The sequence below is a fragment of the Tachysurus fulvidraco genome, chromosome 8, assembly GCF_022655615.1.
Source record: "Tachysurus fulvidraco isolate hzauxx_2018 chromosome 8, HZAU_PFXX_2.0, whole genome shotgun sequence".
Taxonomy (NCBI): domain Eukaryota; kingdom Metazoa; phylum Chordata; class Actinopteri; order Siluriformes; family Bagridae; genus Tachysurus; species Tachysurus fulvidraco.
In genome coordinates, this window is record NC_062525.1 from 13,298,390 (window position 1) to 13,315,403 (window position 17,014).

A 17,014-nucleotide genomic window follows, 5' to 3' on the forward strand; every position below is an offset into this window, starting at 1 on the left:
TGCTAGATGACATTAAACTATAATAAATCTACAACATACTATAATAAAGACCTTGGTGGTAAAAATCTAAAAAAGGAATTTTAATGGTTATTATTGTGGAACTGATTTACAAATACAGGTGATAAACACCAACAGTAGCACGAGAGAGCACTTTTAATTAAAATAGAAACATTTAACCTGAATTGAAGTAAAAGAATAAAGAGTCTTTGAGGGCAGAATCAGAGCTCCGTCTCTAATATATTGAACAGCAAGGCCCTAATTTATTGCTCTCCTTGCACTAATATGTGGTAAATGCTGTGTGTGCACAGTTTATTGGCTCTTTGTGGGTGAACCAGGTTTGCCTGCTCCAGCCAGCACCGATCAGATGATGTCCTGTTCTCGGTCGATCTGTAAGAGTACACTGAAAATCTGTGTGTGATTTAACATTTTGATCTACGTTACATTTCTGTGCAATGTAAAAGCCTTAACACAGGAACTTAAAACATGACACTTCTTTATGTTCAAGTTAAGAAAAATAATGTTTATCCTATCAGGGCTTTAGAAAGCAAGAACATGTACAAGTATTCATGGAGATTCAGGAGTATCCATCCTTTTTAAAAAGGCTGCCATAAACTATAAAATGTTCAAAGAAACGTTTCTGAAAACTTCTTTTAAGAGTGAAATAAATTTACAGATTAGTTACGGGTGGCAAAATGAACCTGCCGTCCTTTATTTGGCACTCGCATGTTCAAGAAGGTAAACTTTCGACACACGAGTGATAACGTTGCTTATTCGAATAACCTGTCTCTGCTTGTAAAGGTTTTCTAAGCGTCTAAAGGCAAATTTTGTGTGTAATTCAGTATTACTGTACTTTTAATAATTAGTCTGTTGTAAGATCTGCTGTTTTTGTGTGTGTTGTGTGTCAGTGTATATGCTTTGCAATTCCGTATGTAAGCTTTTAAACTAAAAAGGCTTGCGTCCTGTGTCGCTTCAGAGGTATATGGAGATCGAGGACTTGCACGAGCAGGAGAGGAAAGAGCTGCAAAACAAAGTGACGACACTGGAGGGACAAACCAGACAACTGGAGCTCAAGACCAAGAACTCAGCAGACCAGAGTAAGTATTTTAGTTTTACATTTTATCTCAGTTATTTTTCATCCAACTGAGCACTTTTTAAGGTTAAGGGCCTTGCTCAGGGGCCCAGCGGCGGCTGCTTGGTGGACATGGGATTTGAACTCGCAACCTTCTGGTCAGAAGTCCAACACCTTAACCACTAGGCTACCATATTTATCTACGTCATTTATCTCAGTTATAAAACGCAGTGTGTAATGTCAGTGTGTTAGTGGTTTCAGTGGCGAACAGGGGATTAGTGGTTAGAATGTTTGTCTCGCACCTCCAGAGTTGTGGGTTTGATTCGAGAGTGTGAGAGAGCGAGCACGAGCGAGCGAGAGCGCGTGCGCGAGTGCGTATGCGAGAAGGTCATGTTTTAAAAGGAAAAGAGAAAACCCATCCCTGTTTGTTTTTTTTTTCTCAAATGTATATGTATGGCCTGAGATTGGGCTGAATAGCTGATGGGCTGCTGAGCTCCTACACTGATGAGGACGCTCGCTGCCAAGTCGATCTCTCAGTGGGTGTCGATTACATAACTCCTTTTTAAGCTTTTATAACTGCAGATATAAGGCACAAATGTCTTACCAAAACACTTTGAAGGCACAAAACTTGCAGTATATGCAAGTCATCGACTCAATGTTGCAGATTTTTGTGTGATTTCCTGTAGTTTGCATTCACCACATGTGAACTGAGAAAGCTCATGGTCGTGGTTAGGGAGGAGGAGGAGGAGGAGGAGGAGGAGTTGGGTGTAGGACCTGGAGCCTGTCCCATGATCTCTGGGTATGAGGCAGCGTCTCACCCTGAGTGGGATGTAGGAACATATTATCATTATCATATTATGCTCTGAAAATTTTGACCAAAAAAAACTTTACAATCTGTGATCAAATGGAATCAACCCAGTTAATGAATGACACATTTGTTCATTTAATCTGACTCCTTATCAAATTAGGACAAACGAAATTGCTTTCTAAAAAAAATTGCCCGATTCTGTTTTTTTTAGGCAGGAAAGTTAAATAAATGCCACATTATTCCTCATGTATTTCTCATGGCATCGACTTTCTTCTGTTACAAATGTTATGTTGAATTATTTTCTGTTCTTATTTAGAGATACAAGTTGTTGGGTTTGTTTACAATCATTTTCTTTCATGACGTGTTATATGGACTAGTAGAATTTATGCGCACACACTCAGAAGGTTGCTTACAAATCCTCCAGTTCAACCAGTGAACGTTTCACCGTTTGATCTCGAGTCATTTTCACTGTCGGCTAACCAACAACTTCTGTGGTTTTTTTTCTTCACTTCTGTCGATCTGTGTTGTGTCGAAGACCTCTTGTGTCCGAGTCACGTAACTGCATTTGACCGCACACTTTTCAATTTGGATTCAGTGCTGATGAAATCCTTTTTCAAAGGAGGCAGATCTTGGAAATCTTTACAGTCTGAGTGAAGCTGCATATTTTCAGGGTGATAAAATCTGTCGTCTGATAGCGAGACACTAAGCAATGATTTCTGTCTGTTGTTTAGTTGGAAGATTAGAAGAGCGAGAAGCAGAACTGAAGAGAGAGTACAATGCACTCTATCATCGACACACCGAGGTGAGGTGTGTGTGTGTGTGTGTGTGTGTGTGTTGAAACTAATATTTTTAAAATATTATTATTCTATTTGTACTTAATGTTAATACTGTCTATAAAGTTTATGCTTGATACGCTGTAGGGATCTTGGTGATAAAAGTAATAAACTACTCTGATATATTCTTTGGTGACTTGTGAACATGCCACAGTTCCTTTGTGTGTCCTTTCTTGGCATAGTGCCATGTAGCGCCCAGTGTAGCTACCTGTGAATTTTCAGATCGCTCGTCCATACAACCAAATTTCTTACACGCATATACAGAAGCAAGATTTCAATTTGTTGCTTTTTAATTAGGTGTCTCATTAGATGTACTCACAGTTTATCTACTGCTAATCATTTTTTTGTCTTTTGCAGATGATCCATAGTTACATGGAGCACCTGGAGCGCACCAAAATGCAGCAGTTGATCGGGGGGGAAGTCACAGACACAATCACTTTGAGCAAACATAAGTGAGTGCGATCGATTGATTATTGTATTCACTACGGATCAGCTTTTTTGTTTATCTCTCTCCTCTCATCTTCGGCGTGCTCAAAAGATTCAGTGTTTCTGTATTTTCAGTATTCGCACACGATCGTACAAGGATCTGATAACACCTTCATTATTAAAATAAATAGAGTCGATAGTCTGAAGTGAGGTTTACATGAAATTAAACAAGATGTAATCTCCTGCTTTAGCACCGGTATAGTGTGTTAATGAATAGGCTGTTGTGGTGCACGTGGTGGCTGGGGGGGGACACTGACGCTGCAGATGTATACAACAGTAGGTCAGCAGCATCTCAGCTCAGTCAAGTGTGTGAATATGAGGGAAGAGAGATTGAGGGAGGGGAGAGGGATGGAGGGGAGAGAGGGGGGAGGGATGGAGGGGAGAGAGGGGGGAGGGATGGAGGGAGAGAGGGGAGAGGGATGGAGGGAGAGAGGGGAGAGGGATGGAGGGAGAGAGGGGAGAGAGGGGGGAGGGATGGAGGGAGAGAGGGGAGAGAGGGGGGAGGGGAGTGAGGGGAGAGGGGGGGGAGGGAGGGAGGGGAGAGAGAGGGCAAGCCAGGGAGAGAGGGAGAGGGGGAGGGCGGGGGAGAGGGGGGGGAGGGAGGGAGAGGGGAGAGAGGGAGAGGGGGAGGGAGGGGGGGGAGGGAGGGAGAGGGGAGAGAGAGGGAGAGGGGGAGGGAGGGGGAGAGGGGGAGGGAGGGAGGGAGAGGAAGAGTGGGAGGAGGGAGAAGGGGAGGGAGGGAGGGAGGGAGAGGAAGAGGGGGTGGAGGGAGAGAGGGAGGGAGAGGAAGAGGGGGGAGGAGGGAGAGGGAGGGAGGGAGAGGAAGAGGGGGAGGAGGGAGGGAGGGAGAGGAAGAGTGGGAGGAGAGGAGGGAGGGAGGGAGAGGAAGAGGGGAGGAGGGAGGGAGGGAGGGAGAGGAAGAGTGGGAGGAGGGAGGAAGAGTGGGAGGAGAGAGGGAGGGAGGGAGAGGAAGAGTGGGAGGAGGGAGAGAGGGATGGAGGGAGAGGAAGAGTGGGAGGAGGGAGAGAGGGATGGAGGGAGAGGAAGAGTGGGAGGAGGGAGAGAGGGATGGAGGGAGAGGAAGAGTGGGAGGAGGGAGGGAGGGAGGGAGAGGAAGAGTGGGAGGAGGGAGGGAGGGAGGGAGAGGAAGAGTGGGAGGAGGGAGGAAGAGTGGGAGGAGAGAGGGAGGGAGGGAGAGGAAGAGTGGGAGGAGGGAGGGAGGGAGAGGAAGAGTGGGAGGAGGGAGGACGAGTGGGAGGAGGGAGAGGGATGGAGGGAGAGGAAGAGTGGGAGGAGGGAGAGAGGGATGGAGGGAGAGGAAGAGTGGGAGGAGGGAGAGGGAGGGAGGGATGGAGGGGGGGAGGGAGAGGGAGGGAGGGATGGAGGGGGGGAGAGAGGGAGGGGAGAGAGAGAGAGGGAGCGGGAGGGAGCCGGAAAAGGGTCTTCAGATGAATTTTAATTGATTGAGTTGAGTATGATTTAACTGTCAGTATGAAATAGTTAATTAACATACACCTATATTTATACATTTTTTTTGGGACATCAAAGTCATTGAATTCAGGTGTTATAATCACTTCCATGTATAACACATGTATAAATGCAAGCACTTGGGCATGCAGTCTGCTTCTACAAACATTTGTATAAGAAGGGGTCGCTCTCAACAGCTCAGTGAATTCAAGCATAGAACTGTGATGGGTTGTCACCTGTGCAATAAGTCCATTTGTGAAATTTCCTTAAATATTCCACAGTTAATTGTTAGTGGGATTACAAATGGAAGCAATGTGTACAACAGCAACTCCCCCTCGAACTGGTAGGCCATGTAAAATCACAGAGAGACGCATGCTGAAGAAGTGGCCAAACTTCTGCAGAGTCAATCGCTACAGACCTCCAAATTAGCTGAAGAACAGTGCGTAGAGAGCTTTGTGGAATGGGTTTCCATGACCGAGCAGCTGCATCCAAGTGCAATGCAAAGTGTCTGTAAAGCACCACCACTGGACTCCATAGCAGTGGAGACGCTTCTCTATATGCCAATCCCATGGATGAGTCTGGGTCTGGCGGTTGCTCGGAGAACGGTACTTATTTATGGTGTTGGGTTGTTTTTCAGGGCTTGGACTTGGCCCCTTTGTTCTAGTGAAAGGAACTCTTAATGCTTCAGCATAGCAACAAATTTTAAACATTTCCATGCTCCCAACTTTGTGGGAACAGTATGGGGATGGCTTCTTCCTGTTCCAACATGACTGCGCACAAATCAAGCTCCATAAAGACATGGATGAGCGAGTTTGGTGTGGAGGAACTTGACCGGCCTGGATAGCGGCTTGACCTCAACTCGATAGAACACCTTTGGGATGAATTAGAGCGAAGACCTTCTCGCTCAACATCAGTGCCTGACCTCACAGATGCACTTCTAAAGAAATGGTCAAAAAGTCCCATAAACGCACTCCTTAACCTTGTGGAAAGCCGTACCAGAAGATTTGAAGCCGTTATAGCTGCAAAGTGAGGGCCGACTTCATATTAAACCCTACGGATTAAGAATGGTCATTAAAGTTCATGTGCATGTAAAGGGAAAGTCCCAAAACTTTTGGCGATATTGTGTTTGTAACCATCTTGCACATAAAGCTTCTGTACTGTGTGCCACATCATGTAAATAAAGTACTCCGTGGTCTTTGAGGTGGTGTGATTTGGGCTTGCACTTGATTTGGGACAGGAAGGCATTAAGCCTCGTTTAGGATTTTGCATATTATGACAAATGTACATGTCAGTGATTTAAAACAATTTGTTAAATAGAAAAAGGAACAAAAGGCAAGTGGCCAGTTTTAGTGTGAGTCATTGATAGTAAGTGCCACAACTCTGTGCTCTGTACAGGATTTCTAAGTCCTTGTTCCCACAGTCCCCCCTCCCTGAGCTCTTCTGTTTATTCTAAGCCAATAGGTTTTAAGGGAACTGTGGAGCGAGCAGAGAGGCAGCATAAGAAACAAGCAGTCAGTTGGATGCTACTGCAGCGTGAAATGCAGATAAAGTGAGTGAGTGGAAGCTTAGTGGCAGCTCAGTGGCGCTCGGCACCGAGGCGGGTTTTGTTACCAAGCAAACGTCCATGTGGAGAAAGTAGAGCAGAGAAAGGCAGCGTCAGGAGGATAGAAAAAAGGAAAGCAAAACAGCAGGAGTAGCTGCTTCAAAACTGGTTTCAACTTTCATCCAGCGTGTGTGTGTGTGTGTGTGTGTGTGTGTGTGTGTGTGAGCGGATGATGTCACAGCACCGAGAGGCTGCAGAACCACACTCACGCACACACTCATACACAAACACGCACGTCGGTGTGTAGACGGATGTGTATCGTCAGCGCTGCCGATGCTGATGGGATTATTTTGGTCTGTCAGGGGGCGCTGGGCGGCCCGTAACGCTTGGCCACGACCATGAGTCCTGGCTGCATGCTACTGTTTGTGTTTGGCTTCGTGGGGGGAGCCGTGGTCATCAATTCGGCCGTGCTGGTCTCACTCTCGGTGCTGCTGCTGGTGCATTACTCTGTTTCGAACGGCCTGCCCGCCATCACACTCCCCAGAAACAGCAGGTACGCACACACAGAGAGAGAGAGAGAGAGAGAGGAATAGCTCTGTCACCATATCTGAAATAGTGTTTTGTATATAAGCCTGATTATAAATTCATAAAATCTGTTTCTAGTAATAGAATACTCATCTTTTTCTCTCCACACATCGTTCATAAATGTTTGTATTTATCCTCTTCTTCCTTTTCCCCTTTTGCTTACTCGATTGTGTTTTTTCCCCTGCTTCTTCTCATTATTTATCTGTTCTCTTTATCTGGTCTTCAGTGGTAAACATCAGCATTTCTTTAACTTCATGCAGCGCATTAAGGTGTTCAAATATTGCCAAAGATTTTGTTGTAGATAAAAAGCAGGGTAGTGTTTTCCTCTACAAGTTACAGTGAAGGTCTTGGCCACGTCTCACGCTGCTGTTCCGTCTCTCCCAGCTTGTTATTGTTCTCTCGTGGTGGCTTTACAATTTCTCTGTTTGTTCCCAAGCAAACACTGCTTTGTTGTGCGTAGGAGCCTGTATCTCTTTGATTCTGTACCTGCATACAGATTCCATGATGGTTTGTTCTCCATGGTGTGGTTGCATTTGTGGTATTTTACAGCACAATATAATGCCGTTGTGTTCTCAGAACGGTGATTAAATACAGTGGTGGTGCTTAACTATGACGGAATAAAAGCACAGACAATTCAAGCCATTTTTAAAGTAAGACATTCAGTTTTTTCCTTTAAAGAGGCTTATAATTGTGGAGTATGTTGTATAGAGCTGGTAAAGTTTTGGACCTAGATTTGAGATGGACAGACGTATTTTATTTATTTATTTTTTAACTTTCTTTGCATATTAAACTTCAGTGAACAGTCCACGAGTCACATGAGGTTTAGCCGTCAGCAATGTTATCGATGCAAACACCAGCCAATATTCATTTGGAACTGCAAGTTTGTACAGGGTGTTTACATAAACCACACCATGTATCCTAACAGACACACTGCTGTCTCATTTTATAGAAAACTTCATCAGGTTTTATCCACACTGCTCTGTCCTTTAATACGAGTCGTTTGTATTGTCCATTATTCATTCTTGGGCTCGTGCTTAATTAAATTCTTTACGGAAGCTTCATGTAGCTGAAAGGCCTTGAAAGTCTGATCGTACATTAAATCTATCAGCTGTTTTAGTCTTTCTGTTCCTCATTTAATTAGAACTACAGTATGTGGTTTGACCTGGCTGGGATGCAGCTTCCCAGAAAGAGCAGTCAGCATATGTTGGGATCCAAACCCACCGATTGAATAGAGCTCTGGTGTCACCATGGCAACCAGCATGTGACATGGGCAAAGCGAGGAGTGGGAATGTAGTTTGACAAACACACGAGCTACAGTGCGAGTTATATCAGATGAGCTAAATCAGCAGTTTAAAAGCTTTTACATTTGATGATTTTTTTATGATGATTTCTGATCAGGTAGGTAGCACTGATTGTTCATTTGATCGATGAATGCTTTTTGATGCTGGGATAAAGCTGTGATTAATGCACAGTAAGAACAAGTCGATTTGCCATCCGGTTCTCTCTCTGTGTAAACAGAAAGGAGCGGCCCGTGTCTTTGGGGATCTTCCAGCTGCAGGGCGGAGATGTGAGGACCCCCGAACTGCAGAGGGAGCAAGTGGGGACTCCAGGAACAGACACATGGAGGTTCAACGACTTGAGTCATCCTCAGTCCAACACTAGCCTCAAGGTGGCCAAAACAATCTGTTATTCCTTACTGTTAAAAGTTCACTTTTATCTTTTTTGTTTGTTTGTTTATTTATTTATTTTCCTCTCCAGTCACCTCTTGCATGAAACCACTGCGGTTCTTTTAGTATACCGAACTGTTAGTCTTTTTGTCTATGGGAAATATGTTCAAAAGAAAGGCTCCCAGGATCAACCCCATGACGACATTGATTTTTTTTTGTGCTGAGAGCTTGTCTTTTTGAAAGGATCCGGACACAATGTGTATTAAAATAGCCAGAGCATCAGTGTGCCAGCAGAGAGGAAGCCTTTTCTGAGTCTGAGGCTCTGCTTGTTATGTCCTGCATGCTTAAACAGAGAGTGAATAAGGGTGAGAGTAACGTTTATGTCCAGAATGTCCATGTTTCACTTCTCCTGCTCTCGAAGCTTCTATTGTACACAAAGGCCGTGGAAAAAAAAACGGAAAAAAAAAACGCACTATTAATGATATCTTTCTCTTCATCCGAGTGCACAAATAATTATTTTCATGCTCGGGCCAGTGTGATTTTACTGTGGTACTATTTTGGTTGGATAAAACTACTCTGGGTGTTAAGCTGCCTAATAGTGTTACTACCACAACAACTTTTACTATTTCTGCTTCTGCTTCCACCTTTACAATTACTACCGCTGAAGGCTCTTTACTTCCAAACAGCAGCTAAAAATCATTTACGTTTACAGCATATACACATCAAACAACAAATAAGAGCTAGTCGAAGTGTTTCAGGAAGAGGTAGGTCTTGTGACTGCTCAAACATCTAGGGGAAGTTCATTCCTCGGTGCCAGAACAGAAAAGAGTCTTGTAGTATACTTACCTCCTACCCTGAGAGATGGTGGGACCAGTCGAGCAGTGCTGGTCTGAGGGTGCGAGGTGCAGTGTAAGGAGTGATGAGGGCTTTGAGGTGAGGGAACTGGTCCATTTTTGCCTTTGTAGGCATGCATCAGTGTTTTGAATCTGATGCGTGCGGCTACTGGAAGCCAGTGGTGAGATCGTAGCAGCGGGGTGATATGTGAGAACTTGGGCAGGTTGGAAAGAAGTTGTTCAGCTGCATTTTGGATCATTTGCAGAGGACGAATTGCGTTCATAGGTTCACCTGCCAGCACGGAGTTGCTGTAGTCCAGTCCTGAACAAGTGTCCGAGCAGCCTGTTTGGATAAAAATGGCTGAATCCTTCTGATGTTGTAGAGCAGAAACCGACATGTGTGCCACATTTGCAACATGCAAGGAAAAGGCCAGTTGTTTGCCCATGGCTACCTCCAAGGTTGCAAGCTGTGACCGAATGGGAGTTCAGATTGAGACCAAATCAGCAATATATTCACAGTAACCATTAACAACGATGGCGACACCTGCCATTGGTCTGCACTAGGGGTGGCACAGTTCACAAAACCCACAGTTCGGCTCGTATCACGGTTTTCGATTCTGTATGATTCTTGTTGTTATTTTTTCTTTTAATCTTCAACACTCCAGAAATTTCCTTCAGCATTTGATATATAGCTTAATTATCCACAATTTAGGATACAGTATTTAACATTTTTTGTAATGTAATCATGCACTAACTGAATTTGACTTGACTTTAAGCACATTATTGGGACCATCTCTGATTAAAAGCTAGGTGAGATTTTGATACAGCAAGAGAGAAGACATTCATGATGACATGCTTTTCGTTTATTTGGCAAAAAAAGGAGAATGTGTATTGTTATCTCTACAGGAACTTGTGCCTTTTTAGCACACAAAGACTGAAATTAACTTGCATTTATCAAACTGCCAACTTCAGTGTTGCTCTTACAAAAAAAATAAAGAAAACGAGAGGAAATCTTACAAACTATCTTTTAAACAAATCAAAATATTTTAAACATAAATATATAATATAATGTAATAACATAATATAATAAGGCTATAACAATAGCAAAGGCCATAATCATAAAGTCAAGCATAAGTTTAACCATCTTAACACAAAAACAGTATAAACAATGCTTCTATTCCCTGGGAGTGAGGATACATTTCTTTCACTTGAAATTAAAGTGCAGTATTTGGAAATTAGAGATTAAAGTGCCACTGTATATATTTAAACACTAAAACAAAAATGCTGGCTATCAAAATTGCTATAAAATGTTGTTTCCTAACCGGCTCTCTCCTCTTTGTGCTTATCGTCACATTGGCGTGATGTCTTTTCAAATGAACTGTCATTAGAAGTGTTGCCATTAGCATATTGAATGCATTTTGCACAATGATAGTAGCAGTTCTATCTACTGTTTTATTTCCGTTGTCATCTTAAGTAACATGAAATCCAAAATGTTCCCACACACCGGATTTGAACGACGCGGGCGCATCCGCCAACTCCGGGCAGCCTTCATTATCCACTTGCCATTTCTGCAGCACTCCATACTCAACGTTTACTGTCTATATGTATGTTCGCGCGAAACTGTCTGAGGCGAAACTGAGCACGGGGCTACATTGCGCAAGCGTTGAACCGTGCGACGCACACACAAACCGAACCAAGACAAGCGAACCGAACGGTTCGGGTGTTTTTTCATGTACCGTGCCACCCCTAGTCTGCACACAACAGGTGAAAACCACTACAGGGAATTTTAAAGGCATTCACTAAATGAGTCTGTCAGATAATTGCCACCATTATATACTCGTATATACTGTGGACAATAAAAGCTGATCTAAAGTGCGATATGATGATTAAACAGGATTGTATCATCCCAGCTCCAGGGATAAAGTCTCACTGTGAGTGACTGTGAGGCCATCCTTAAAAATATTTTGATTTGCAGTAACAGTTAAAAAAAAAAAAAAAAAAAAAAAAAAAAGGGTCGGTAGGCAGGTCTATACCTTTTTTTTTTTCTTCAAGTTTCAATGTAAAAAAATAATAATTACAATTTTGGTGATGGTGATTACGAAGGTATGAATTTAAACAAATTAGCATATCGTGACGTCACTGACTGGGTCTTCAACCCGTGCCTTTGGGCGCATCATTGCAAACCTCATTTGGATGCTGGACACAGTTTTTCCAGAACTTTGTGCCAAGTTAAAACGGTGTCAAGCTGTTTTAATGAATTTTTGAGATGTATTATGGTGCCCGAACCCATATGACTTTGAACGGGGACCGCAATCATTTTGTTTACTGCAGCCTGAACCGTTGACTCTGACAGTGATTGAGAGTATGAGGCCATAGAGTGACATCCGTTAACCAATAGTGTAAACATAGATGACGTCACAGGTTTTTATTTAAAAGAAAGAAAGTAGCCTTTGTTTGTATGTAGGCCTAGGCAATTTAAATATTTACAATACTTACTAAAATATAATTAATATTATTTTATTGCTTTTGTATTAGTTGTTTGAAGAGTAAAAAAAAAAATTGGTCGGTCTTAACGCAAATTTATAACCGGCAAGTCGGTCGGACTTAAAGCAAAAAAAATAATAAAATTGAGTCGGTCCTAAATTGACCAGGTCGGTCGGGTTACAGCAAACAAGAATATTTTTAAGGATGGCCTGAGTGTGACAAACACTCACAGTCACACATTCGCCGTTCCTACACGCGTTCAGAACCATTCAGGTGAGATGAGAAAATATGACCGGCGTCTCTCTCCCAAAAGAGCTTCACTCACAGGAAGTGTTGGACATTGGAAATGTCCTCAGGGTAATTGATGACTTATGACTTAATGTGTTTATTTTACGCTATATATTGTCGCCTATATCCCCATGATGGCCTAATGCTCAGAAGGTTGTGAGTTCAAATCCCAAGTCTACCTAGCTGCTACTGCTGGGGCCCTGAGCAAGGCCCTCATCCCTCAATTCCTCAAATGTATAAAATGAGATAAAATGTAAGTCACGCTGTATAACAGTGTCTTGCAAATGCCATAAATGGAACAGGTTCTGGCCTCTTGGTTCAAGTGAAAAATAAACTTGTAACGCTACAGCATATAAAGACATCATTCACTATTGCGTGAGTCCAAATTTGTATCAACAGTTTGGGGAAAGACCTTCATATAAGAGTGATGGTCATTCTTTTGATCACATAAGTGTTTAAACTAATCTTGAGTTTAAACTGTTTTGAATAGACTGACCTTGAGGTTTGTGACTTGGTTATTGATATACTTCATGAAACAAGCTGATCAGATTTCAGCTTCTGGAAACAAAACTATAACCATAAAGGCCTTCAGTGACAGACTGGCCATGCCTGATTGCTAATGTGATAAAGGTTTTAACGGAAGTATGGATCATGCCAAATGCTTGCCACAAGACTTCGTTGCCTCATTGCATCCCATTTGTGAAATAGATATTACAGAGGGATCAGTTAATTGTTTTAAAACCATGCCTAATTTGTCTTTTGTTATATTTTTACATAATTGTTGTATCTTTTCTGATATATGTATACGGAATGCAGCAGCATCAGATGATCTGTGTTCAGAGATGTATCGATCACTGGAAATTCTCCCAAGCCAATCCGATTTCGCAGTGGCTTTAATCCCCACCTCAGATTCTCTAACACAAAGGAGCACTGATGATGATACTCCTCCTGCTGAGAAGACACAGGCTGTCCTTTGTGACCTCCATGACTCGACGTTTCTCGCAGAATTACCGTCTCCCACACAAGGCGGTCTGTTTGTCTCTCCCACACATGCAGTATGGAGGAAGTAAAGTAGGCCACATATTATATTACCAAGCTTACCTCAGTGCCAGGCTTACAAAAGTGGCTGGGCGCTGTCATGGCAACAAGAAAGGGTACCGACGCATGTTGTAAACAGGCGGTGACCTCCCATCAGGCATCTCTTTTATATGTGTGAGTCTTGGAAAGTTAAAGTGGGAGGAGAAAGGAAGACACTTGAGCATTCGGGCTGCTGCGCCATGCATCATGTTTTGTTTCTGTCTGACAAATAAATTTATACATTTAATGAAAGACTTGTTCTTTAAACAGCACACAGATAAAGTTTTTTTTTTGCTTGGAAAGACAATATTAACGAAACATTTTTTGCGACAGCTGCTCAAAGACAAGGCATTCCTCTGTTTCGACTCATAAACCAACTAGAATATATCGAATTATTTTATATATTTTTTAGAGGTGAAGAGGCGAGTGCAGGTGGGTTGGAGTGGGTGGAGAAAAGTGTCATGAGTGTTGTGTGACAGTAAAATGTCAGCAAGAATCAAAGGAAAGGTGTAGAAGATAGTAGTGAGAGCAGCTCTGCTGTATGGGTTAGAGACTGTAGCAGTGAGGAAAAGACATGAGGAGAGATGGAGGTAGCAGAGATGAGGATGTTGAGCTTCTCTTCAGGAGTGACAAGGATGGACAGGATTAGGAACGAGCACATCAGAGAGAAAGCTCAGGTTGTCTGTTTTGAGGATGACAGAGAGGATAGATATTAAGATGGTTTGGACACATACAGAGGAGGGAGATGGTTATATTGGTAGAAGGATGTTAGAGATTGAGTTGCCAGGTAAGAGGTCAAGAGGAAGGACAAAGAGGCGATATATGGATGTGTTGAATGAGGACATGAAGTTAACTGGTGCGAGTGAAGAGGATGCCGAGGATAGAGTTATGTGGAAACATGATTTGCTGTGGCGACCCCTAACGGGAAAAGTCCAAAGTAGGAGATTATATTATATAGAGTGAATATATGAAAGTAAAAGCTGAAAATAAATAATTTATACTCTGCTACGTCTTTAGGGTGCTTTCACATATGCAGTGTTTATTCTGAATCTGGTTTGTTTTCCCCGTAATGTGGTTCATGTAGGCAGGTGAGAACACTGCAATAACGTAGTTTAAGAGAAATGTCTCAAAACAAATTGAACGAAAAGTCAAAGACAATACGATTTGTGGTTTGTTTTTTTTTTGGTTTTACTGGATATCATTATGTTTGAATAAGGAAATAACTTAAAATTTTAATTCGCCAAAATACAATGGTTGATGCGATTAAAAGCCATGATCGATTAAAGCTGCTGATGAAAAAGACTAAAGAACATGATTTCTGTAGCAAGAATGCTATATTTGAATAACTAAAAGCAACAGGACCAAGCAGAGAAAGAGAATACAACAGTTATTTATTCATGTTCTACAGCGTTAACATCGACTCCTAGACTGAGTGGAACTAAAAGAGCCTGAAAAGAAATTAGCATTTTAGCTCAACGTACCCGATCAGACCAACGGTTACATGTGAATGCTCCTCTTTCTCTTTCTGAATAGCCAAAAGCAGCTGAAAGCAAGAATAAGAGATCCTACATGACTTTGGATTTCCCCTGGACCAATCTCACTAAGGTAGCATCGCCTGTTGCATCGTGAGCCTCACAGTAGCTCCAGCATGCAGCCGTTCTAACTTACAGTAACAGCGGATTTGTGCGTGTGAGTTAATGACTGTAATGTAAATAATGATCAGTGGAAATCTCTAGTACCAGTATAAAGGAAATTGTGCGTTCAGCATCTGTGTGGATGCACGTGATTTTCCGTTTCCTGTTTGGTTTATGTAATTCTTATTATTTCCATGTTAGTCTTTGTGTCGTTCTGCTTTGCATATCTCCGCTTGTGTTGTTTATGAACAGTTTCATGCATGATGCTGATGAACATGACATTATTTGTGATTACGTTGCCGGAACGGCGTTTAAGATATATTATTTCACAGGTTGATCACAGGCCAGAGTTTGGTATCCAGACACATTAAACACCTGAATGTTGATTTACTCGGTCTCCTAAATCCTTTCAGGATGAACTCGCAGACGCCAATCATAGACGCTCCAAGTCGGCCACTCCGACGTCCACGGTGTCTTCAGCCGCCGCGTCGGCATCTGTAGAAGTGTCTCAGACTACAGCGTCGGAGGGACTGAACAGAAACCTGAACTCCAGCAGCATGAAGCCGGACAGCAGGAAGAACATTAAAATACAGGAAGCTGATGCTACAGAGGCGCTTCCTAAAGGTGAGCCATGTTGTCCTTATTACAGACTTCTCTGTACATCTCTACCCTTGAATCGTTGGATCTTTATTCTTGGAGCAGTGGAGGCTCAAGCGGTTAATGCTCTGGGTTGTTGATTGGAGGATCGGGGTTTATGCCACAGCACTTCCAAGCTGACTCTGTTTGGGCCTTGAGCAAGGCCCTTAACCTTCTCTGCTCCAGGGTGCTGTGTCATAGCTGACCCTGTGCTCTGACCCCAATCTCCAAAGATATGTGAAGAAAGAATTTCACTGTGCTGTGATGTAGAAGTGACAAAATAAAGGCTTCTATTCTATTCTAAAGCAGATTCATTAAAAGCTATTTTGTGCCTTTTGAATAGATGTCATAGAGAACACCGAGAAATCTGAGGTGCAGGCGATTATTGAATCGACCCCTGAACTTGACATGGACCTGAGTGGCTGCAAAGGCTCTAGGTATGTTCTTATCGATTCAGTCTGTGATGTCACTACTGAAGCACAGATGATATGCAAGGATTTTTAAACTTAAGCTCTGTCTCTCCTCTTCTGTAGTAGAGTAAATTCTGAGCAAAGTGGTATGGATAATGCTAAAGTGTGTAAAGCGATTCAGCTTCCTTAGTCTTTTATTTTTCTTTGTGTGTGTTTTCTGCTTTCTTCCTCAGCACTCCTACTAAGGGGATGGAGAACATGGCTTTTGAACGCAACACTGATTCCCTGTTTGAGGAGCTCTCATCAGCAGGCACAGACCTCATCGGAGATGTTGACGAGGGCGCTGATCTGCTGGGTAGCTACAGTAGTTCTTTTTGACCGTGCACCGCACATGTCCGGTGGTAAATATGTGTAGAACCAAAACTTTACTCACGCTAGATACACAAGCATGGAATAAAAAGAATCTGAAGAAACGTTTACATTACACTTTATCTTTTGAATCTCTCTTTTTAAGGAAGCCTTCATTTTTTTTTAATGAACCTAAATGAAGTCTTTGGAAACAACATCCTCACAGACCAGTAATGTAGTCAGAGAAACTTTGCTTGTTTACTGATGAGAAGTTCTTCTTTGTGCCTCAGTCTTTTCTTCGTTCCTCACTATACATAATCATGATGAATACTTCGGTATGAATGTGTTACTGCCATACACTTTGTCATTTTCTACTTCATATTACTGCCTGACTTTACATGATAAATGGAATCCTAATTCTATTTGAAATTAGTTTTTAATTCATCATATTATTATATAATTTGAAAAATGCTAGTCATGTATGAGATTTTATACAATACTATTCCTTTTTCTTAATATATATTGAAATACCAAAAAGTTTTTGTCTAAATGAATTAAACATGTATTTTTGCTGTACAGGTATGGGTCGTGAAGTCGAACACCTTATCCAGGAAAACGCCCAGCTCCTAGAGACTAAGTAAGATCCTGTCACTTCCATTAGAGCTGATCTTCTGCATGTGGATCTTCACACACTGGTGTTTTTGGTGTTGCAGCAGAAGTCTGATGTTTCTGCTGTTCTGTTCTGCCATCTACTGTGTATTTATGGCATGACAGCTCAAAACAAACAGATGAAGAACTGATCTAAAGCTTTGAGTTTCTGTCTCTCTCTCTCTGGTGTGTGTGCGT

The 17,014-nt window shown here is 42.4% G+C and overlaps 1 protein-coding gene across 5 annotated transcripts in view; it reads left to right on the forward strand.

The window, feature by feature from the left end:
• The window catches only part of spag9b (sperm associated antigen 9b), a 38,393-nt gene that overhangs the window by 9,921 nt on the left and 11,458 nt on the right, over positions 1 to 17,014 (forward strand). For 2 of the 5 annotated variants that reach the window (XM_047817208.1, XM_047817209.1), the window contains exons 2-10: positions 974 to 1,094; positions 2,609 to 2,679; positions 3,068 to 3,162; positions 8,310 to 8,460; positions 14,674 to 14,745; positions 15,188 to 15,398; positions 15,754 to 15,847; positions 16,054 to 16,175; positions 16,748 to 16,805. In XM_047817208.1, coding sequence (XP_047673164.1) covers positions 974 to 1,094; positions 2,609 to 2,679; positions 3,068 to 3,162; positions 8,310 to 8,460; positions 14,674 to 14,745; positions 15,188 to 15,398; positions 15,754 to 15,847; positions 16,054 to 16,175; positions 16,748 to 16,805 — 995 coding nt within the window. Of the gene's footprint in view, positions 1 to 973; positions 1,095 to 2,608; positions 2,680 to 3,067; positions 3,163 to 6,492; positions 6,760 to 8,309; positions 8,461 to 14,673; positions 14,746 to 15,187; positions 15,399 to 15,753; positions 15,848 to 16,053; positions 16,176 to 16,747; positions 16,806 to 17,014 lie in introns of those variants that run through there. The other 3 variants (XM_047817211.1, XM_047817212.1, XM_047817210.1) reach the window with 2 other exon arrangements.